Source organism: Harpegnathos saltator, unplaced genomic scaffold, assembly GCF_003227715.2.
Source record: "Harpegnathos saltator strain DR-91 unplaced genomic scaffold, Hsal_v8.6 scaffold785, whole genome shotgun sequence".
NCBI classification, from domain to species: domain Eukaryota; kingdom Metazoa; phylum Arthropoda; class Insecta; order Hymenoptera; family Formicidae; genus Harpegnathos; species Harpegnathos saltator.
This window is the reverse complement of record NW_020230632.1, coordinates 1,245,106-1,269,406: the sequence shown is the minus strand read 5'-3', so window position 1 is coordinate 1,269,406 and position 24,301 is coordinate 1,245,106. Positions and strand designations below refer to the sequence as shown.

Here is a 24,301-nt window from a genome sequence, read left to right as displayed (position 1 = left end):
GATTTCAGGTTTTTCTCTGGTGAATATCGCAACGCAGCTATAGTGTTTTATATCAGATACGTGATTCGTCAATCTCTCCGTGCATTTGCAGTTGAAAATACATTTTAACATTTTTATCACGCTTATCTAATATACACATATTCTATGCAAATTAATGGTTTGAGATCGCAACGCCATCGGGAGCTGTAGAGTGATTGATACGTGAGAAGAAATTTATATTGAAAATTGTGTGGAAACTAAAATTAATTGCAAATATAGAAACATCGTGATATTTACGTCACAAGAATCAAGACTTTTTTCATTTGTTACAGTGCATTCTCCGATAAAGTACGCTATTGGCGTGTAACGTCATCGTTAATCGGGAATCTTGTGGTGACAATTTAAGAAAAAGCACTTTGCAGCATAATTTGTATGCTCTCGTGTGATTAAAGGGAGTTTTAATCATGGCATATCCGGTAATTAGAAGCAATAACCTTATTAACATTGACGAAGATGGTCGCCACACATTTCGTTATTTTCTTGTGATTTTTGCTATTATTGATTTATTCACAAACATTGACATTTTTAGCGTATTGATAATTATCGTAAAAAAAAAATGAGCCTCAATTTATGCTGCAATTTATCGAAATCTGTACATTTACGCATATCCTATTTGTTTCTTGAAGGACGCAATGTATGGCTCCACTGCTGTCGAATCTCAGGTAAATCCTGATGTCCAACGATGGTTCTCCACAGTGGACAGAGATGGGAGTGGGCGAATAACAGCCACAGAACTGCAGTCAGTATTAGCTAATGGTCAGGGTGGTACTTTCTCTGACACAGCGTGTAAATTAATGATTGGTATGCTTGTTACTGTTTTTAAAGTTAACTATTAATAGTACGTTAACCTATGGTTAAGATAATAATTGGGTCTTTTTGGCAAAGATCATTTTATTTGATCACCAGGTATGTTTGATAAAGAAAAGAGCGGCACAATAAATATATCAGAATTTCAAGCTTTATTCAATTATGTGAATGCTTGGCTGGGTGTTTTTCGTGGTTTTGACCATGATAATTCAGGCAGTATACAAGAGAACGAATTAAGCGCAGCTCTGACACAAATGGGTTATAAACTTAGTCCAGAGTTCATACAATTTCTTATAAAAAAGAGTGATCTTCATGGTCATCAGTCCATCACTGTTGATCAGTTCATAGTGTTATGTGTTCAGATACAAAGGTTTACAGGTAATTAAACTTTTGCCTATGCATAAAATATATAATTATATATATATATATATAATATAGAGGTAATATTGAACTATTGAATTATATTTCGACTTATCAATGTATACCAAAGTTGCTACTTTATATTAAATATCTTAAAATAATACTTATGATAACAATTTGATAATTACTTTGGAACAGAATCTAGCCTCTTTTTTTTTTATAAAAATATGTGTCATGTTACAGAAGCATTTAGAGCAAGAGATACAGATCAAATTGGATCAATCACCATCGGATTTGAAGATTTCTTAGGAGTGGCTCTTAATTGCAGCATATAATACAGATTCCAGCGACAAGACGACCAGAGCACTCTTTATCACTTACACACTGAAGAATTGTTGTAGATATAGCTTGCATTGCGAATAGTATTTTTCTATTTCAGGAAATAATGCAAAGAAGATGTAAATTTATGTATAATATATTCAAGCCCATACAACTTATTCATACTTAACAATTTACTTTTTTATGGCTTGCGGTACGATTAAGTTTTATTTAGGTTTAACATTTTAATTTAATTGCGTAACATCTTCCTAAATTAGATATTTATTAGTAAACATAAGCGCTTAAATCGTGTCTTACCGATTCGGCCGATGCGTCGTCACATCAGTACCTCAAATGACAAAAGTATATCTATCTTGTATATTCGTATGATAACAGAGATGATATCGATACGTTAAGATGAAGATAAATATCACATGACAATGTTTTCATCGTGTAATATTTTGTATAACATCTCATAACACACAGACACACACACGCATATATATATATATATATTTATTATTAAACACAATGTAAAAAGGAAACGTTACGATTGTTCAAATTTATCATTGTACTGTCATTGTCTTAAACAATTTTTATTAGCCAACATCTACAATGTCTAGCACATGTGTCTATATTACACTGTCTTTATGTAGATTATTTTATTCCACAGGCTTACGTGAGTAAGCAAAAGTTTCTCTGATTTAGATATGCTGAGAGTAGCGCGGAAGACTTTCCTAATTTGTGGGACTACAATATTTTATTGTACCACGTGAAACGAGCCCGAGAGAGAATACAAGAATACGATCGATTACGAAGAGCAAGGTATCTTCTAGACGCTATTTCGCTGGCGAACGACTTGCTTGCCGACGATTCGGAGATAGAAGTACTAACGCTCGCCGGCATAATAGTGAGGAGATTAAATAAGTTGGGTGTGACGAACGTAAATGCAGACAGAGAAGATGGTACGTACTTTACATCTATATGTATATATACATGTGTATATATATATATGTATATATATATATGTTTTGCGTATCTCTTGTGGAAGATAGTAGCAGAATTCTATTCTGCCGTAGAACGTTGGTGTAGGAACGCGAGATTATCGGCTTCGAGACTCACTCATAGTGGCATCTATCATTGCTGCACATTTTGTTCTAGCGGAGGGAAGAAAGAAGTAATCTGCGGTTGTAGAGGCACTATGCCCGGTAAGTATCACTTCAACTTTGCTAATATATTAATGAGATCATCAAACACACAACAAACAGTAGCTGTAGATCATGTACATTATGAGCAAAAAGTTCAACGAGAAGCGTTTAAAATTTGTAAAGACAGAATTTAAGGTATCTCGTGTTTATAAGCGATAAGCAAGAATGTTTTGATTTTTTTCTATAAAGGTGGATATAGAGGTTGCGGTCATGGACACGTCGGACATCCCGGTGTTAACCACTGGTCTTGCTGTGGATCTGTATTGCGCAACGGACGTTGCTTAATCATGCGAAAACCTATACATCAACTTACGCTGTAAGTCTTAATAAGATAATAAAAGCAATGTTTTCTCTGGGTAGAAAATTTTATTCGATTATTCTCGCTTTTTCTCGGCGGATATAAATTACGCAGAAAAAGGTAAAAGTATCACTTCAGAGCGTAGAATTTCTTAAAGCTCGCATTTTCTTCAAGCGATGAAGCTGGAAAAATGGGAACTGTTCGGAGACTTACTGTTATAATATTAAAGAAGAAATTTATCGTAATCCAAGTACTGCGAAATTATTATTCGTATTCTCTGTGAATCGTGTTGTTAATAATTAAAATTAATAATTTTAAAGTCGCAGAAAAACATTCTTATCGGGGAGAAGGAGAATAGTAGTGATGGGATGATGAGACTATAAATTTATATTTGCGTTACATTAATATTTTTTAACTAACTACAAATGTCCACAAAATATACGTAACTAAGCCTAGACAAGTTACACACTAAATTACGAATCCTTGGAATGTATAATATACTTCGTACCTCAAATGACAGTTACGTCGTAGCATTTGTTTTTCTTTCAAGTTTACTCGTTCGTTCACTGCTATCATACCGATCACATGACAATTGCACTTTAGTACAACGATATTAAGATGAGATTTTTGTGTGGTCCCATATATTATAAATTATATTATATCGCAGGACGGCTGCGTAGTCACGTTCGCTCGAAGTGTGCAGCAACTCGTATAGTTGCTGGTTTACGACATACAAAAGTAAAATCAGACATACGTACCTATAAGATTTTTCTACGTTTTGCTGCTCCTCGAAGGTGTTGTTCGAAAATACGTCGTAATCGTACTGAGTTAACAGATTATTCAAGACTACTCTCGCTCTTTGCAACATTGTTGTCAGGTAGACACTGGCTCGTTTTCCCACTCCAACTGCGTCTTCGCTGGCGTGCCCTCTATGCTGTACGCTCCACATGCATTCCTTACATGTCACCTGGAAAACCGTGCGCTCTCAATATTGTTTGCACAAAAAGCCATTGAATATATTTCTATACATTTTGCTTTCGATAGTGCGATCGCGTGCGTTAACAGAGAAGAGTCTCGTCAAACCTGCTGACACGCGATGCAGTAAAATCTCAAGGCATGTATCGGATGTGTCTGGCACAGAATCATCCGTCGTACTCTGGTGGCCTCCCACAACGGCCTCATTAAATGTTTCGTCGTTCTCGTATCCGCAATGCTCTGTTGCTCGTGCTGCCTGCCGCATTCCGAGCAAAAATTACGCAAACACGTGGAGCACTGTATGAGCGCCTTAAAAAAGAAAGCCAATATTCACGACACATTTCTGTCGTTATACTCGCATTCCGTTCTGAAAAGCTTGTTTTTCGCATAAAATCGTATCTCCTGACATAGAGAACGGGATGAAAGGACAATTCGAAGCGACAATATATCGCGCATCGTTTTACCGGGACCTCGGCTGCGCAGGTGTCGCAGAGTACTCTGTTGACCAGTTTGCGCCGTACAGTGTCCATAACTAGACGATGTTGCAGAGGATAATGCGGCGGCGGCATGGGGGAGTTGACGTTCGGCAAGTACGAATCGCACAACGGACACGTCTCGCGAACGCTGATTGTTGTCGCGTACGTTCGACTGTAGTCTCCTGTAGTATCGCTGCTCGGAGTAACGTACAAGGCTGCAACATACGAAAGTTGACACGTTTCCCTTCCTCCCTCCCTCTTTCTCTCTCTCTCTCTCTCTCTCTCTCTCTCTCTCTCTCTCTGTTTCGCACGATTAATCTAGCTAATTAGCGCGATTGAACACTACAGTGGCAACAATCGATTATCGTTGGCCGTTGAATGGCCGTTCTTGGCTTCAAAAGTATACGACAACTTGCGACAACTCACGTCTGCTGTTCATCAAGTCGTAGACGCATGACAAACATATCGGGTGCAAGCAAGGTAGAAGTCTAGGCTCTCCCATCCTCCTCCCACACCGGGGACACTGGAAGTCAGCGTCGTGCGGTAATCTGTACGGAGAACACGTCACCTCCCTCGGCGATGCTTCGTCGACTTCGCCGTTCACTTTGTGAGCCAAAACAGGCGAAGGCTGACGCGTCGAGATCTTGGAGTTTGTGGACCAAGAAGCGGCCTTTCTTCTAGGATCTTCATTACTGGAAAGAAATGATCAGTAGGCACGGTAACTTTTAACGACAGCGTTGTTGCAATGTTGTCGTCGTTGCGCAACCAGAGTTACCAGATCGTCAGCTTACCCAGCTTTTGACATTCGCAGCTTTTGCGTTATACCTGCGCGGTGACGATGGTGACATTGTTGTTAAAAGTTACAGAATAGATCTACGAGGTCTCTTGCGTCACGCATCGTACGAAAGTAACGTCTCAATCCTATTTTTAGCATACTTTACGACTAACTTTACATAATACGATATCAGATCAATTTTATTCGTTTGAATAATTTTCTTTTTTATACATGCCGAAGGTGTCACTTACCGTTTATTCGTAGATACTATCGTTCCCGTCTCGATGTTGACGGGAACAACTTCCTCGTTATTTATTTTGCTGTTGCAGTCGACTAAACTCGCGTAAATATGATCGCAGCTGCCGAGCTCGCTGCTCATTCCAGTCTCACGACCACAGCAACTCTTGGGGGTGCGTTTTGCCGAACAGTTCACAAGATCCATCGATTGTGGCATGCTGAACGCGTGGCAAGATGAACGTGAATGAGAGCGAAACGGTAAAAGGACGGAAATCTCAAAATCGCATACCGACAACTCGCCGAGAAACGAGGAAACGCACGCGTGTGGATCGCACGGGTCGTTCGAGAGCTTCCAACTACTTGAAACTCGTTCATCACACACAGAGCGTAGCGAGTTAAAAATAACACCGAAACAGAGGCCGCGAGCCAAACGCACGCGCGGCACTTGCCTTGAATCACGAAAGATTCGCTGCTGCCCGTGCGGAGCGCTTTCGTGCTTTCGATTCGCCATTCGACGGTTTAAACGACGACGAATTTGCTTCGTCATTTCTTACAAGCAAAGTGAGGAATCTATCGATGCGTCTATCGATGCGGAATCATGTCGGAAACGAAATGTTTGATACCTATGGATCGATGAGAAAGAGGAAACTCTCCTTCTCGATCGACGATAAGTTTTCTCAGATGGAGTTTCAGTAAACTTGAGGAAAATTATTCTAGTTTGACAGGGAATCACTTGTGCAAGTTGTGTAAAGTCGGAGACGTTGCGTCAACATCGATTGAAAATTGTCTCCGACGTTTGATGAACATGCGAGGAACTGATGCGCGACAGCCACGTATACGAGTGGCAAATTTTATTCAGTATCCCTGCAGTGTAAAAGTCTCAGATGGACAATGGTTCAAGATCAACATTGAAAATGTTGATTTTCAAGAGCAAGCGGTAAGCAGATAAACGGCACATAGATAGAGAGTGACAGAGTCACACTCACTAGACATATCGGTGTGCTGATTTAAATCAGCATTTCTAAGGCCGCAAGGTACTTACTTGTACAAATTCTCGAACGGTTTAACGCGACGTTTCGTAATCGCGTCGCCGATCGCCGATACAGCCGGAATCGCGAAAAAAAGTAGCACAGTGCACAAATCATAAATGCACCACCTCGTGTTCGTTTCTTCACTCGGTCGATCGATCCGGATACATCCATTTCGTGATTTACCGTTTCTTACACGATTGTATAATATATAATCTCCGCGGTATATAATCTCCGTAGAGAACTCGGCCCGTCCGACCCGCACACACACACAGCGCATACGAATGCGCTGATATCGCCGATACATTTCATTCGACCGGGGGGTGCATCGTTATACGTAATTAATCGGCGCGCACGGAGGGAGAAATCCCCCAAGTAGGAGCATTCCCTTAACGTAATTGGCGGCATGACGTTCGCGATAGCGTAATTGACGACCGATGGTAATCGCAATGAAAAGACAACGCCACGCAAGAAACGTCTCCACGGCGGCAAACGCCGCGCCGTACACTCTCAAAGCGTATCAATTTGCACGTGTGTATAATCGACGCGCATCAGACCCATGGGGTCTTACTTACTCGTGCTTAACTAACGACCGAACAATCGGAGCGTTCACGACGTCGGAGCGGAGTTTCCGCTTGGCGATGAGGCCGGCCGACCGGCTGATCATTTCTCGGTGAGTTTCGCCGCTTTGGAAATCGACGAAGCGCGCATTCTTCGACGATCGACGCGAGCAAGCTCGACGCTTCGTTCGTGCGCGAACAGAGAGAGAGAGAGAGAGAGAGAGTCCGGGCGACCTATTATATCCTATTACACCCGGCGTCACATCGCGTAATCCGCTTCGACGGAAGGCTGACGGATTCTCCGGATTATACTCGACGAAGATGCCGTTTGATCGGCAGGCGGAGAATGAGCCGCGACGAATCAGGAAACAGAAAGCAATTTGCAGAATTCGCGGTTCCCTTGCGGGAAGATGCGTGAGAAGACCCCACCGGCGTGATTACCAATGGATGCTCCGGTGGAATCTCAGACTCAGCTCGGTGGTCTTCTTACCGAAGCCGACGGCTTCATGATTCCGCGCCGTGAATGCGCGCGACGGCGACCCCGCTTTTATCGCTTGCGACACGGGGGAACGGTCTCGCGGCGGTTAATAAGCACGATGGCGCGCTTCTAAGCCGGAGGTGAACTTGCGGGAACTTGCGGGAGCCGCAAGGCTGACCACGAGTGACGGATCGGGAGAGATCGAGATGGTCTCGAACGATACGACTGCGTAATATGCTGCGTCTCAATTCGAACGCAATTCTAACGCACGAAAACCTCGCTCCTCGCCCGCTGCCGCCCGGCATTTGTGTTTATATATTTGTGTCAGGAAAAATTCGCGATATATGCGACAAATGCGCTCGCGCCGACATTCACCGGTCAACTTAATAAGCTATTCGCGCGGCGCCGAATGCGCGCTCGGAATAAGCTCGACATATCGCGGCTCCGCCAGACCTAACGGAAACGGATGGAGCTAGCTATTCTCCCTCTCTCTTCCCCTCCCCCTCCCCCTCTCTCGCTAACACGACCGTGAATTTACCGGCGAGGTGGTGTATCAGGTTACCCCACGTTCGACACACCGTCGCGGGGTCACGCGGTAGATGAAATTCTCATATTCCGGACGTAATAAAGTGCGCCTCGCCAAGTTACAGGCGACATAAATTCTAGATTAGCTACAGGGGGTAACGTGCGCGTGGATCGTGGCGCGGCATTAAGAAGCCATTCTTACCTTCTCGCATCTCGATCCCTACATCCGTTTCCACCTGCCTACCTGAGGGGGTACTTCTCACGTACGTACGTGGCGAGGTGGATGACTCTCGTGGTGAGAGAGCGAGGGGCGGGACGGGGGAAGAAGAGAGCGACAACGCCAAGTTAAGAGAAAAAGAAAGAAAAAGGAGCACTCTGAGATCCGCGCGATCGAACGGGAAGAATTATCGCGATATATTCTGTCCTTTAAGCTTTAAGAAGAGCCGAAAATCAGCCGAAACTCGGCTCGGCTCGGCTCGGCTCGGCTTGGCTCGGCTCGTTCGAGAGAGGCCTCCGTCGCGCATAATAAGGCGCAGAGGCCCACGAAGAGAGAGCTCGCTTTGGCCCCGGAGGTCCTGCCCGATGCACGCACGCACGCACGCACGCACGCACGCACGCACGCACGCACTCACACACGCGTACGTGTACACGCACGAGCGGGAACATGTCGAGAATCCGCATGGTCCAAACACTTCCGTGTTGTACGACTAATGAATCACCTTCGCCGACGGTGCGCCCTTCCACCCTCTTCGACACTCTCGTCCTCTGGCCCTCCTCACCGCGCGCGAGCGAGTCCCTCGATACAGGTTTCCTCTCGGCAATCAGGCTCTCCTCATACTCGAAAGTTTATCGGGTGTATTGAAATCCAGCGATAAAGTCTGACCATATCGGCACCTCTCGACCGGCTTTCGACAATGCCCGACACGATCGAACGTACATCGAACGTACCTTCGCGCGATTATCAAGCTTATTTGTTCTTTCGATAAAGCCCGTTGACGCGTGAGACTGCGAAGATCCTGCGTGCAGATACGCGACATGCGGGATGATTTTACGCGCGCGCGCGCGCACGCCGTGATTCCAGCGCGTCTCGCGAGGGTCACGTTGTGCGTATCGACAAATTTTACGCGCCGTCTCTTCCTTTCTCTCTCTCTCTCTCTCTCTCTCTTTCTCTCTCTCTGAGCCGCTGGCTATTTTTACTTAATTACACGGAAGGTCTGCTCGCGGTATCCCCGCGCGTATCCTTCGCTCCGTGTGTGAAAGGCGGCCAACGTGTTATCGTACTTTTATCGATATACCGATGTTCGCACGGTCGATTTCGCAACCGCACGCATAATATACGCCCACGGTTAATTAGCGCGTCCGTTAGCAGTGCCATTAATTAAGGACGAGGAGATGCGTTGCCGTAACCGTTACGTTTGCGTCCGGAAGAATAATCTTATAATTTAGTGCATGGGCGCGTAACACAGTGCGATGCCGCAACGAGCGTTGATCCATGCGTGCGTTCCTCAATCGCGCGGCTCAACTCTTTTTTTCTTCCTCTCCGCGAGTCGCGATTGCGCTCGTTGCAGCTACGACGGAGCTACCGGACGAGGAGTATTGAATATTGTATTTGCGTATTTGTGCGCCGCCGCTCGTTGTTTGTGAAATAAAATAACGCGCACACTGTGTGGCGCTATTGTGTAGCTCAGCCGTGTGTGTCGCGGACGGAGAGAGAGAGAGAGAGAGAGAGAGAGAGAGAGAGAGAGAGAGAAAGAAAAATTAGTTGCTTGAAATTTATGAAAGGATAACTCGACTATGCGAGCCGACTCGGCGAGCAGAGCTGAAGGCGCGGTAGGAAGTATCGTCCGTGGTGGGAGGACATAAAATTTGCATAATACGGCGATCGAGTGGCCACGATGCCAAACAAACGGAACAGCACTGACAACAAACCCGACACGGCAGATGGACCTGACACGTAACGGCGATGCGGCTTGTTCGACATTAAGTTCGGCGCTTGTATCTAAATCTCGAATTCCGCGTACGGTTCAGCGGAGCCGACCTCGCGCCGTCGCGCGATCTCGTACCATTACTCATAAACATTACGTTCAGGTTCAGGCTCGTCGATATTATCCGATGAAGGTTGATAAGACGTTTAGACGGTTCTCTCGCGAGCTGTTCTCGCGCACTCACCTCGCGCTGTGTACGGCGCGCGCGCGCGCGTGTCTACGCACCAACACACATTGTGTCAATGATGCAGGCGTTCGATAAGTGAGGATGTGCTTATGAAACTTGGCACCTCGTTATCCATCCTCGTGATCTCGCGGCGAAGGAAAAATTCGGAATAAACGGTGTGATATTGTCTATCGTGAGTTTATGTAATCAAGTTATAAATCCTCGCGAGCGCGGAGAGCGAGCCACACGCGAGCGCACACAACTGGAGCCATTTTTCGCGACTGCGTCGAGAATTATCGTGCTATACGCTGTAGCAACAATACTGCGTGAGAAACGTTGTCGCTGCGAACGATTTGTTGAATGCGCCCAGCGCGTATGTCCAATGTATCACGTCACGTGTGACGCTATCAATATATATTTCATATTTTGTATTAACTAAATACGCCTAAATATGTACTTTTGCGACACTATGCCATATAATTTTGGTGTTTGGTTCTCGCAAGACGGATCGTACGAGAATCGATGTCGCTATCAATCGAATGCGGTGATTCTGTTTTTATTGTTGTCCGTTTAAAATATTTTTTCTAACATTTATAAACAATGCGTCATTTCTCGTGATCTCTCTCTCTCTCTCTCTCTCTCTCTCTCTCTCTCTGGCAATATTGGAGAATATTGGAGAGTATCTTGTTTCAAATGTAGCCGGTGATTCATCGTCGAGTTCGATATTGTACTGAAAGGACAAGACCTGTAACATGACGTAACGTCTCCTTTGTGCTGTCGGTGAATTTGATGAAAAATTTCTCCTTCCGTTAAAAATTCCTTCGCAATGAAATATTCTGCGTATTGTGCGCTCACACTACACAGTGAAGTACTTTACAATGGAGCGGTTGATGATACCGAATAGGAATACAGTGAGAACCAGCACAGACAGCATTTCGTCTCTCAATGTCTTTCCAGCCGGAGCGAGAATATCGAGGAAACGCTTCGTAAGGCTTGTGCAACACGAATGGACATCGGTGCAACAATATTCGTGACTTGCAAACCCATATTGTATAATTAGAATTATTATCCTCGGCCGCCATTGACCGAACGTTGCTGCGAACAGCTCGTATCCCCGAGCGGGCGAGCGGGCGAGACGAGATTTGCTTCGAGCGGATTTCGTAAGAAAATGTCTACTAATGACCGATAATGTAATTAACTCGCTGCCAGTTCTAGAAATTAATTGGCTCACGTGCTGCGCTCCAAAGTGGGCCCCGCTCTCGTAGAAGCGTAGCAGCGTTATCTCGGTCGCCGCGACTTCGCCGACGGTGATGCGGGCTTAAATAATGCGTGCAGATACTTTTACGCGCGTACGTCGCTCTCGTATACGGTGTACCGTTATCAGCGCCGATGGAATCGCGAGTACAGTCGAAGAGAGGAGAACACCAACGATAAACAACATGGCGCGCGCGCGCGCGCGCGCGCGAGAGCCGAGAGAAGAGTGTCTACGACTCGACTACGGTTTCGGTGGTCTCTAAAGGAAAGTGACGAGACCGCGTGGGGCGAATAAATGAGCTCTCTCGATACTGAAATCTCGATTAAAGCAGCGCGCCTGTCGACGTGGCCGCGCGTTCGGTACCTTTGAATGTCACTCGAGCGTTACGAGACACGTCGATTTAAAAGCGGAGCCGGCCGCCTCGGTTTTATCTACTCACGCATTTATTACGCAAAACAGCGCTCGCGCGAAGATCACGCGCTCGGATGATTGGGGGAATAAGCGACGGTCGCTCGACGATCGTGACCCCCCCCCTCCTCCCTCCCTCCCCGCCGACGCGATTATTATTATTATTACCGGCCGCAGTGACAATCGACTTTTCAATCACACTCGCACTCGCGCTCGACGTACTCGGCGAATCGAATATTCTAATACTCTCGACTCGTCTCCTATTACGCCTTGGAGCGTACTTGGAGCGCAAGGTACAATTTCACAGAAAATTCGCCACGGAGGAGGGTATCTCGCGGAGCCGATAATGGGGCACTCTCGAGGAGGTTTCAGGTTCAGTGGAGTATCCCCTCATGACGGCCAATGTCGGATAAAGATCTAAGTACCTGCATAGCTGTATGTACGGCGCGCCGAGGAAGATCCTTAAATACTACCAAGGTAACGAAGGTAAAGGTTTCTCTCGTGACGTCCGCTTCGGCTACGGAGCCGTCAGGGGTCAGTGAGCGCTCCGGTCGGCAAACCCGAGTCTGAATTCTCGATCGTTTTCTTCTCCTTCCTCCGTCTTGTTCCTTTTTTCGCTCCTCCGCCGCGCGCTTCTTTTATTCCCAAGGGAGAGGAAGGGCCCTTCGGTACTCCGGACGAATATCCCACTCTGATAAGCTTCGCGATGCGATTTATAGCCTAGCCTCGGGACAGAAACTCTCTCTCTCTCTCTCTCTCTCGCTCTTTCGCCCTCTTCCCCTTTTACCGCCCTTTGCTCTCTCTCCCTCTTTCTCTCTTTTTCCCTTTCTTCCCTTTCCGCAGCCCTACTGTGCCTCTTTCTCTCTCTCTCTCTCTCTCTCTCTCTCCCTCTCTCCCTCTCCCTCTCCCTCTTTCTCTTCCCGAGTGGAAACTATTAAGCACGGTCAACCGCGGCGCTACGGTTGGAAGTTAAGCGGTGGAGAGGATGAAGCACGATTCGTCTTGATCTCGTACTCTCGGAAAGCACAAGTGGGAGTTATAAATTGCACGAACGAGCGTGCAAGTCGCTGACGTAACACCAATCCCCCGGACTGATGTGGCGAATCCCGCGGTATATCGCGCGGATATACAGTCCCCTCCCCCGAGAGACAGGACAGTTCCCGACATCCTCGATTTTATTGCGTGGGATTGATCGGGCAGCCTTGCGAGGATTACATAAGAAGCTTTTTATTCTCCTCGCCGCTCGAAACGTTCAAATTAGTCGTCGGAGACGAAGTAAGTCGGCTTTAACCCTCGTCTGTCCGCGTGGGAGGTAAATGAGTCGCGGATGCTTTCGGGGCATGCTCTCTCTCGCGTCCGAATAATCTTCTCCCGGGTGGCTCACGCTCTTTTCTTTCTGTTCTTTTTTCTTTTCTTCTCGCATTTCTCCTCCTCCTCCTCCTCCTTCCACTGGACTTTTCCGGAGCCTTTCCCCTCCACCCTCCGTTCCACCCTCTCGCAACGTTATCTCGAGCATCGATCGAAACTTTCTCCCTCAAGAATTAACACGGAGATCCATCCAGAGATAGGAAGAATCGAGGCTCCAGGAAAATGTTTCTCTCGGCACCGGTAGCGGTGCGGCCCGTTGAATCGCTTGTTAGTCCGCGAAGGCTCTTTTGCGCCGTCTGAACGACGCCGAAAGAAGTGGGAACTTTCGAAATTCGCGGCGTTCGAGGAGCGTTTCGGCGAGGGAGTGAGTCGGAGCGAGCCGCGCACGGCCATTACAGAGCGCGCGGTGTAATTGATCTCGGCTAGGTGTATTTTTTCCCCCCTCCCTTCCTCGCCCTCCTTCGGCCCTGGTTGGTCGGACCGCAGGTGTTGCCAGGTGTGTTACACACTCTCTTACGTAAGGACCGTCGGTAAATTGTCTAACGCGGATAAGATAGGACGCGGCTGAAGTCGCGTATTACGAGCGGAGAACAAATTGCAGACACGTTCGGAAACTCTCCAACGCCCGCCCATCTAAACATCGTCTTCGAAGTCCCATCTGTGTCTGTGCGCGCGCGCGCGCGCGCGCGCGCCGTGTGCGCGCAATCCGCAATCTGCAATCCGCGCGGCGCGTAAGTTCAACACGCCGTGGCCCATAAAGCCCGTTCTTTCTCTTTCCGCCGTCCTCTCTGCTCGACCGATGTACGCCGGACGGGCAGCTCGCGCCGGTCGCGCTCGCGCTACTGCTAGTTCCGCGTGACCAATGCTCAGAGCGCGAAAGTGAAATTGTATATGGGATTAGTCAACAAAGGACCGGCAGAGCCGTTCTCTCGGCGAGATTTGTGAGATCCGAGACAGGTCCTTTTATTACCGGCTACCCTTGCCCCCACGCGCCCCCACGCGCCCCCACCGATGATCGGAGGGAACGGCTTATCGCGGAGTCACCGCGATCGCCCACGCAGTTTTACGGAGCGACAGGTCTTGACGAATCGCTCGTGACCTACTCCTATCCTTCGACTCCCCTTTCAGGCTAAGCCTAATAACTCAGCACCGATAATCGTTGCATTAGGCTTGTCCATTCGACCCGACCTCGTGAACTCCTCCCCCCCCTCTCTCTCTCTCTCTCTCTCTCTCTCTCTGCATCCGTACCGCTCGGTACAACAACTCTCGACTGCAAATCGACCCGTGTAAAAGGATCCCACCGTCTCGTATCCCACCTCTTCTTCTCCTCCTCCAGCTTCTCCATCTCTCACCTCCTTCTCCTCCTCCTCGTTCGCCTTGTTCTTCCAGCGGGGTATCTTGCGGGAAATGGAGCACCGCTCGATTATATTCCGCCGAGTGTGCTGAACTCGTTTCAACCGATACTGCTCGCGTTACTCGCGAGACCACCGCCTCGCCTCGCCTCGTCCGCGAGGCGAGGATGCGCGGAGCTAATTAAAGCCCAATAAACATTGCGCATCTGATACCAACGTACTCCACGCGGAGCCGTATTCGAGAGAGGCAGCGGCGGTGGCGCTTGTATCGCGTTATATCACGGACAGCCAATTATGACGTGAACAGCGAGATAGAAGAAACTTTCGAGGCGCGTGCGAGCAAACGCGGCTCCTCCTCGAGCGGCGATGATGAGTCTTCGAGCGTTCAATTCGTGCCCAGATGCGCGTTGTTGCCGGAACGGATTACGGCGACTTAATTAAGCTATTATCCTGTTATTAGAGTCTCAGCATTGCGAATAAATAGCGTAATGGCGCATTACGGGAGATACGATGTACGCGGTGCGTACCAGGTACCATGTACCCACGCGCGAAAGGTGAAGAAGAAGACGAAGAAGAAGAAGAAGAAGAAGAAGAAGAAGAAGAAGAAGAAGAAGAAGAAGAAGAAGAAGAAGAAGGAGAAGAAGAAGGAGAAGAAGAAGGAGAAGGAGAAGAAGAAGAAAACGAAGAAGAAGAAGGAGGAGAAGAAAATGAAGAAGGAGAAGGAGAAGAAGAAGATGAAGATGAAGATGAAGAAGAAACAGTACCGCTTCTGTACGGTTCCGGTACGGCGAACTTGCGCCGTTTGACGGAGGGTAGCACACGCCATTACGTTTCCGCTTCGACCTTCGGCTGAGGTCGCGCTGCAATCCCACCTAAACAAATGACTGACTCATAATCTCGCATCGCTCTCAACGTTCCGTGTTTCTTCTTTTGCGCCTCCTCTCTCTCTCTCTCTCTCTCTCTCCCCCGTCGCAGCCCCTTCGCTTCTGACGTGTTTTCGACGTAGGTGGGTGTGCAAACGGCGGCGCGGCGCGGGCGGTGCGTTCGTGTCTCGCAGCGCTTCTCTCTCACGCTGCAAACGGCTCGGCCGTTGAGTCGTCTCGACCGGCGAAGCATTATGGATCATTATTCCACGCGGTATGTTTATTCGATCACGGAGTCTTTCACTTCCTGGTCACGGTCCCGGTCTCCTTCAATATCCCCAACGCCCTCCTCCGACGCGACTAAATCCGCCGCTTCCTGTCACTTTTAAGCAGATGCACGCTCACGACGCGCACCCCGCGCGTCGCTAAAACGACACGGTCACAATGAGAGCTCGGTCGCGTTACTTTCACACGTATTTTTCCGTCAGAGTCGAGCGCGAGATGCACCTCCTCTCTCGCAGGGAGCGAAGGAGGGAGGGAAGGAGGGAGGAAGGGCGACTCTAGAAGCCGTGTCTAGGAGAAGTGTCGTGTAACGGATCGAGACTTTTCAGACGCCTGCGCTATATAGTTCGGCGCTTCCACGTGGCGTACCGTAATTTCACCTCCGCGATCGTGTCGCGCCTCCTGACGTTTTCGCCGACACCGAATCTGCCGCTTCCTGAATCGTGTCGGCGGCATTTATGCGGAATCACGAGTAGAGACCGGAGTTATTCCGGCCCGAGATAGCGCCGGGCGTGAGTCCCCCCGTGTTTCTCCGTACGTCCCGCTTGTCATACACTTAATCAACTGCCACTGCCAGGTCGAAATCCGCGAGAGAGTCGCGAGAAGTGCGCACGTAACTCACCAAGCATCCACAAAGCTCGGAGCGCGCCAGTGACCTGGTAGCTGAGGCTACACGATGAATATTTTATAAGGAACGGGAACACCGAGTGTCTCTCTCCCTTTCTTGGGTAGGAAGCGGTACGGCTCGGCGCGGTGAGTCCCTTTATTTGCAATTTCAATTTGCACGCTCCGTTCAAGTGAGGCTTAGAAAATAATGATCGCGCCTCTCTCTCTCTCTCTCTCTCTCTCTCTCTCTCTCTCTCTCTCTCTCACTCCCCTTTCCGTCATAATAATTCACGCTCTCGAGTCAAAACCGTTCGCGGGCTTTGAACGCGGGCGCGTTAGGGTGGGCAAAGGGGGTCGGAGAAAACACTCGCACGAGATGTAATCTAACGTTTCCTGTTCCGCTGACTCAATTTCGTACAATGTCCCGCGGTAAAGAAATCGCTGCGCGAACAACGGCGAATGTTCGTCGGCCGAAGCGCCGTTTATACGTCCGCATGGAGGAAACGCCAAGTCTCGGCGCAAGCACGCAAACGTGTATACAACGTTATTAAACATTACCCTCGCGTATATCGCGTAGAGGCAAGATAAGCATCGTATACCCGAGTCACGAGGACGTTTCGCCGAGGGAGAGAGAGAGAGAGAGAGAGAGAGAGAGAGAGAGAGAGAGAGAGAGAGAGAGAGAAGGGGAAGGGAGTCCTACTCCCCCATAGCAGCTGCACGAAGGGCTTATCTCTCCGCGAGGCTCGATCGGAAGGGCCGCGTTATATCCAGTAAGCGAGGCTTAAACGTCAAATTGTACGCCCGGTGGAGCGATCATCGTGGAGATATCTCCACCTCGTCGTAGACCGCCTGAAGTCTCAATCCCTCGTCTCGTGAGGCCGCGCGTGTCGACGTGGTTGTACGCTAACGTTCCTAGGGCCCTCGCGCCATGTATATACCGCGGCGTGTGTGTGTATGTGTGTGTGTGTGTGTGTGTGTGTGTGCGTGCTCGACTCGAGTATGATTGGTACGTATTTCACGGTTTACGGCGGGATCATTTCAATCGAACATTATCGAGCCGGAGAAACCATAACGAGCCCACGTAGAGTTGCCCACGGTTACCCCGAAGCAACGTGGCTGGCAATCAGCAACAGCCAAGTGCGCGTCCGCGTACATACGTCACTATGTGTATACATGTGTGTATGTGTGTATATATATATATATATATATATATACATATATACATTATGGTATATACATGTGTGTGTGTATGTGTGTGTGTGTGTACACATAGCTTGTATATATAAATATTCTAAAACGCGTCTATATTATATGACTGAATGTGCGAGAGAACGCGCGTACACACCTTATGCAGCGTCTGTAAACTACAACGCCATAAGACACATATGTTTATATCGTAGTCTAGTGTTGCGCTGCCAGGCCTCCCCTTCGGAGGGAGCCTCTCGCGTACGCGTACGTAGTTGCATGGACTGTCGCTGTAACTGCCCACTTGTCTCGCCCGTGTATGCGCGCGTATTCCGCCTGAGGAATACATCGAGTCCGTAGCGCGACGAGGACGAGCAACTCGCGACTTTGCGAGACGAAAGGAGAGAAGAAAAGTGGAGAGAGAGAGAGAGAGAGAGAGAGAGAGAGAGAGAGAGAAGAAAGAGCGGCGAATATTCGCGTGAACAATTTGCAATTTCGTAGCTGCTCCCAAATCCCGTGGAGCAACCTCGGCTTGATTGACTTACCGCGTTTCGCGGCGCCCCGCCATGTTACCAGTCATTGTATCGCGATCGCGCTCATCCGCTCCGCCGCGAACTGTTCTCGTCGTTGGCGCTATCGTTGGATCAGGTGGCGCGCATTTATCGGACGATACCGAACATCGAGATATTACGCCAAGTGCGGATAATCGCACGGTACACGTGACGAGCGACACGTTCTCGAGGGGAGGGATTCTCGAGAGTCGTGCGATTCCGCGAGCTCGACGAAACGGCGCGGCGAGGGTCTCGCGAAACTCGCCTTGCTGTTATTCGCGTGTTTTAACGCCATCCTCGGCGACGATTCGGCGAATTCGACACGTATGTACAGATACGGACGGAAGAATTACGTTTCTTCGGATATTCGTTAAATCGATACGGTCGATGTGTCCCCCCTCCCCCGCAGGAGATGACCGAGACAATTTTTAATCTCGCGGAATCCGGTTACGAGACTGCGCGCGCGGCTTATCCTCCGCGCGGGAGGATCGTTACGATTTAATGCGCGATTTTTGCCAACCGACGACGGCTGCGCGGATAATCTCACACTGCCGCGCGCAAACTCCGTCGACTGACGACGGAGGTCCTTTTCACGTTGCGAGACGTTGTCGCCCAATGTCTGGCCGCACGAGGGACCCGTAATCTCTCGTGCGAGCCGGTTTTCGAAACGTCACGTATCTATAATCTCTTCGCCGGCTTTGCACGGCCGTTGTATCGTTCAAAAGTATTCGTGCACGTGCGGGCGGGCGCGCGCGCGCGCGCGCGCTGGGCAAAGGATCGGAAGCGTTAAGTTCCTGCTTTATACTGGTGCGACCTCGACTGTGTAATTACAGGACGCGGCGATAAGAGGGACCATAGACCGCGCGGGATCCATAGTTTGACAGTGAATGTATGCACGCCCTCCTCTCAGAGCTTGCCCCATCTCGCGCGTCCCTCCTACTACGCGAGACACGTGAAAAACTCGCGGCGCAGTGCCGAGCGCGCTCGCGCATAAAGTTCGCGAGCGCCAGGTTGTTAAGGAGGAGCGCCATGGGCCCGAGCGCTCACGAGAGATGATCCGTGTTTGAAATTGCGCTTCTCTTATTTACATTTGCGCTAATTGCACGTTGCCGGCTCGCGCGGCGACGCTCTCTCCGCGCCGCGCGAGACTTTTGTCCTCGCGCGGACGCGTTCGTAAATTATCGCGCGGTCGTCTGGTCGTCGTACGTGTGTCGGTACGACCGACCCCTGTTACGAGCAAGGATCGAGCCTGCGAGGAGCGTGAAGCTATGAGCGTCAAGCAGGCGCATCGTTTGCATATTTCACACAAACGATAGCTCCCAAGTCGAGCTCGTTACGACCTACGTCGATGTCTCTCGTCGTCGAATCCGTCTCTTCCGAATAAAATTTTACCGAGCGCGATATGTACTCTCTCTCTCTCTCTCTCTCGCTCTCCTGTAATTACTCTCACATCCGCCACAGTCACCAATTCGGAATCGGCTCGTTCCACCTGATGACTACTACTGCTATCGCTTTGATTCACGTAACAATAGACGAGACGCGGTTTCCCTCCGTGTACGAGTCTTCGTAAAGTATGCCGGATATTTTTTTTTTCCCGCCGACTCGCGACGTCTCACGCTCGCACAATGCTCACATCCCGATTCCCGTTCCCTGCCGAAGGAATCAGAACCAGTCGATCCGGTGAGTCCCGAGAAGCTCGATTCTTCCCGCTAGATCTCGTCGTCCGATCTTTCGTCGATGCGGCTGATATATGCGATCGCGCGCGCCCAGGCGCGCATTCCAGTCTCTTCTCCCTTTCGCCCTTTTGCCGTTCCGTGTCGGTTGGGCGGAAAGGCCCCCGGATCTCTCGGCGCCAAGCGTCATGGCTAGACGACTGTTCGTCGCTAATGTGCAAAACGAAGGTCTTAACCTGCAATTTAGCGAGCACGAGCACGCGGCGTGCTATACAGGTATATACGTATTACGCGGTGAATATGTATAATGAGGTAAGAGAAAGGAGAATGAAGGGGCAAAGGGGGAGAGAGAGAGAGAGAGAGAGAGAGAGAGAAGGGGGAGAAGAAGGTGGCTGTGTGGAGGGAGCGAAGGAACGGTGGAAGAAGTAGGAGAAGAAGGAAGGCAGACAATACTTGCCAAGGACAGGCGGTATTCAAATGCGATCGTCGCTGCCGCTGCTGCCTGCACGGCGAAACATTTTTGCAGACTACCATGGCTGCGGGACAACCGTCATTTTTTCCGCCTTCGTAGGCGCGCAAGTTACCCGTCCCTTTCTACATTAGCCCTCCACCTCCTTACGCCGCTGCCGCCACCGCCTTCGTTCTCGTTTCGCTGCCGCCGCGCCGCGCCGCCTTGAACATCGTTCTTCTCGCGAGCCGACTTTTGCGCATAAAAAGGGCCATTCTATGGCCGTATATCACGGAGGTTTATTACTCATTGTTATAAAATATAGTAGCGCAGTGACACGCGGCAAATTCTCGTGACGCGACGGGCTGCTCGCCCGAGCCCCTTAAATGAGATTCGTGGGTCGCGCTTATAGCGCGAACGCGAAACCGCAACGATAGACTGGAGGATTATTTCGCGAGCGTTACGGCGTTTTAAAGAGACGCGCCTCTCGTCTTCGCGCTTTATAGTCGGCGCGAACGTGTCTTCTAAACGATCCGCGCTCGTCCGTCATGGGGAATTTAGGCGTCTTTGGCGCGACTTTGCGACGATGATTGAAGAGCGAAGGAAAGGCCGAAGGAGGGGTGAGAGGCGCGCGGGAGAGGGAGAGAGGGAGAGAGAGAGAGAGAGAGAGACGCAAATGATTAATCGCGACTGATGGGACATCGCGTCGCGCGGCGGCAAATAATTATTGGCCTCTTTAAATCGTCACTCGCGCCGATTACCGCACGCGTAATCGTACTTTGTGTGTAATCGCACGAGCAACAAGAGCTTATCTATCTCTCGAAACTGTTCGTTTTGCCAAACCGGTCTGCGAGATTCCTCGCCGCCCCGCTCGTTCCGCGAGCGATGCATGTGGCATTTCGCTCAAAGCGCTGCCCTCGTAATGTAGATCCATGCCGCCTGTTTTTTTTCTTTTTTTTCCGAAGGGAAATAAGCGGCCCTCCGTAAGTATATTACGATCGACAAATGGGAGCAACTTATTTAACGTTCTTAGGATGCTCGCAAATCCAGCGCGCGAGCGGCGTACAAAGCGAAAGTCCAGACCCGGTACCGACGATGTACCGCCGCGACGCCGCACGAGTTACTCACTAACGCGAAGCTGCCTTATAATCAATTTCGAGATTTATATTAGATCCTTCCGAGCCGTAATTATATCTCCACCGATATCGCGCGCCCTCGGAGGCCCGATAAACAACCTTCGAGCCGACCTCAAAGCGTGACGTGTTGCAAGCGCGTCGCACAAACACGCGCTTCCGTGGCGGTGGCGCGCTCGCTTTTTCGCGCTTGCGGTCTGTCGAAATCGAAGCGTTTTTCTGGCTATGATCCGGCTAGCTCTCCGAGAGCGATCCCCCGCACGTGCGATGAGCGGTTTGTACGCGGCCGCGCGTACAGACCGTTCACATTCCACCGAAACGATCCAGCCGATCGGAGAGATATCCAGTGCGCCTTGTTGGAATCATTAGCGTGAGATCGTGTGACGTAACGAGCCAATCAGCGTCCTGGACCGGTCGAGTAATGATCGTGTAGCGAGAGGTATTAGCATCGTGGACGGACGGACGGACGATACCGTTAAACAAAACCATGCCTCGCGACCTTTGCCCGGAAGAATTGCGGGCGACTCGACCGATGACGAGGACGATCTTGTCGAGTCGCACAGCCGTCTTCCATCCGGATCGTACGTCTTTTTTTTCAGAGAGAGAAAGAGGAGAGGAGAGGGGAGGGGAGGGGGGAGAGGGAGGGAGGGAGGGAGAGAGAGAGAGAGAGAGAGAGAGAGAGAGAGAGAGAGAGCTACGTTCTCCCGTTCTCTAAGCGAGAGCAGACACGGACCGAAGAACAAGGGGTCGCTATGGAGCCAACCTGGTGACCTTTGACTTGGCGAGCGCAAGAAACGCAAACGTGACGGCCAAGTAAGCGCGATCGTCGCGATCTTACGCCGTTCTGCAGAATGCTTTTCGTACGTACGGCGGAGAAACGGATCGAGACACGATTCTCTTGCAATCCCGTGGGGTCGAGACGTCCCCATTTTTTCAGATCATTCCGCGCACAGTTGGTCGCAAATATTCCCCATATTTGACGAATAAAATTAAAAACTCGGTGTCGATTTATTCCTCTATTTCCTCAATTTCCTTCGAATGTCTGACAAGTCTGCCTATTTCTCCTTCAACCTCTCAGGTGACAACTTTCTACACGTGAAAATCTAATACAAGATAAAAGGTGATAAACGTCGAGGAATTCCGTCGACGTGTAAGCCCCGAAGAAAAAGGCACTTCCGCAAAGTCGGGTCTGATGAAACAGCGGAGTCAAGCGGAGCAGTCGTGGGGTTGGTCGCGTGGGATGAGAATCTAAATCCACTAACCTAACCTATACGTAATCCTGACTTCGCGACTTCCCGCCACGGTGAATTGCGTGCCGGGCCACTGTGGCCACGACAACCGGGGAGAGGGAGGGGGGGGAGGGGGTAATGGGTTAATAACGTCGATTCTTGGCAGGCCCGCGAGAGCGGACTGACCACACGCGCGACTCGACACGACACGCCACGGCATTATAATGTACCGTTCGGCGACATTGAATAAACGCTCCCGTATGCGACAATAAACTAAGACTGTCGCACGGAACGCGGACGGCGCGGTAGGATCCGTCGAGATAATCAGCGGAGGAGCATCGGCGGTAACGTTCGGCCGCCTAACTGGTCGGCTCGTGACCCGTTCAGCCGTAATTACGAATCTGTGAGGAGTGCTTTATTACCGTCCGGCATTCCGACGTGCCCGAAATCGTCGTTTCATCGTACGATGGCTGTCACAACACAGCCACGACATTGGTAACACCGATAGATAGCTCCACCTTGAGATAAGGGATCTCTCTTCTATCTCCGTTTCTATCCATCTCCCGCTTCTCACTCATCTTCGAGCCGTTTGCTTTGAGCCTCTGAGAGCGCATAGCGCACGCGCACCGGCGTCGCCGTGTGAAGGCCGCCGAGTCACGGGGGTAGATAGGGGGGAGAGGGGGGGGGGCGGGGCGGGCGTCGATGACAATCGATAAGAGGAGGCCCGGAACGCGCTCTCGCGCGTGGAAAAGGGCTCGCCACAGCGGGATCGTTGTCCTGCGCTCTCTCGCGCACGAGCAGGTACCTACACGCTCGCCCTTCCGCGATACCTTCCAGTCGCGAGACGCTCAAAGACGCCGACTCCGTTCCACGGGCCGTAGGTGAATTTAGCCAAACAGCTACGTCGGCGTATAATACGCGCATTATGCTCCGAGGGCGCACCGCCGAGAACTGCTCGTATTTGAGCAGCCCTCGCGCGCGCGCATCGAGCGCGCGCGCGGCTCGCGTTTACTTTTTCACGACCCGCGCGAGGGAGATCGGCAAGAAGCGGCGCGCCGTTTGCCCGGAGGGGGGAGGGGGGAGAGGGGGAGGGGCTCGTCGTCTCTCGGCAGGACCTTTGACTCCGGGACAAGAACGACGATCAATATTGACGAGGAACGGACATTTTCGCTATCGCTTCGCCGAAACCGCCTCGCCGCCTCGACGGTTTCGGAACTCCGTTAAAAGGGGAGCCGACTTCCGTCGAGGGGTTCGCGCGGGAAGAAGCGGCTGACGTTTATGGGTATAAGGATGATTCAGGTGGATGCGACGTAAAAACACGTACGGATGCTTGTAACGACGTTAATCCCTTTGTGCCTGAGCACACTCGCACCGATGCGAACGCTTGCACGAGCTTGCATTCCGCTCATCTGAATATTATATAATCCCATGTTGCACCGCAACGCATTCTCGATCGGGCGGCATCATCTCGCGTTGATCTGGCGGGGACGAGCGATATAGTTTGTTGTTGGTTCTTTGTTGGGATCCACACTTGATAGGTACACACAGTCTTCTGTGGTGGCTATTTCGCGTGACTGCGAAAGTGCATCGAGCCATTTCTCCCGTCCCGTCGCGAGACAAATTCGAAATCGGAAGGAATACGCAAACTTAACGTGGCGTATCTTGTGTCTCGGTGTTTACACCGAGAGTTCGCGACGAACAGAACTCTAATTC

At 50.0% G+C, this 24,301-nt stretch overlaps 2 protein-coding genes across 5 annotated transcripts; one reads left to right on the top strand and one right to left on the bottom strand.

Moving 5' to 3' along the window:
- On the top strand, positions 1–3,035 carry Pef (penta-EF-hand domain containing protein peflin). Of its 4 annotated transcripts, none has more exons than XM_011137345.3 (7): positions 1–19; positions 312–455; positions 666–840; positions 946–1,224; positions 1,450–2,489; positions 2,686–2,732; positions 2,922–3,035. In XM_011137345.3, exons 2-5 carry the CDS (start codon positions 444–446, stop codon positions 1,539–1,541), a joined length of 558 nt encoding a protein of 185 aa, XP_011135647.1. In that variant the 5' UTR covers positions 1–19; positions 312–443; the 3' UTR covers positions 1,542–2,489; positions 2,686–2,732; positions 2,922–3,035. The 4 variants fall into 4 exon arrangements, with proteins under 4 accessions (XP_011135647.1, XP_011135645.1, XP_011135646.1 ...); XM_011137343.3 differs by lacking the exon at positions 1–19 and adding an exon at positions 36–201; XM_011137344.3 differs by lacking the exon at positions 1–19 and adding an exon at positions 93–227.
- A 311-nt stretch (positions 3,036–3,346) lies between these two features.
- Positions 3,347–8,056, bottom strand: LOC105180953 (uncharacterized). Its single transcript, XM_011137342.3, has 5 exons — positions 5,508–8,056; positions 4,908–5,173; positions 4,470–4,696; positions 4,114–4,314; positions 3,347–3,997 (listed from the first exon to the last, which is right to left on the bottom strand). The coding sequence occupies exons 1-5, from the start codon at positions 6,038–6,040 to the stop codon at positions 3,644–3,646; spliced, it is 1,581 nt and encodes a 526-aa protein (XP_011135644.2). The 5' UTR covers positions 6,041–8,056; the 3' UTR covers positions 3,347–3,643.
- Positions 8,057–24,301: the final 16,245 nt, after the last annotated feature.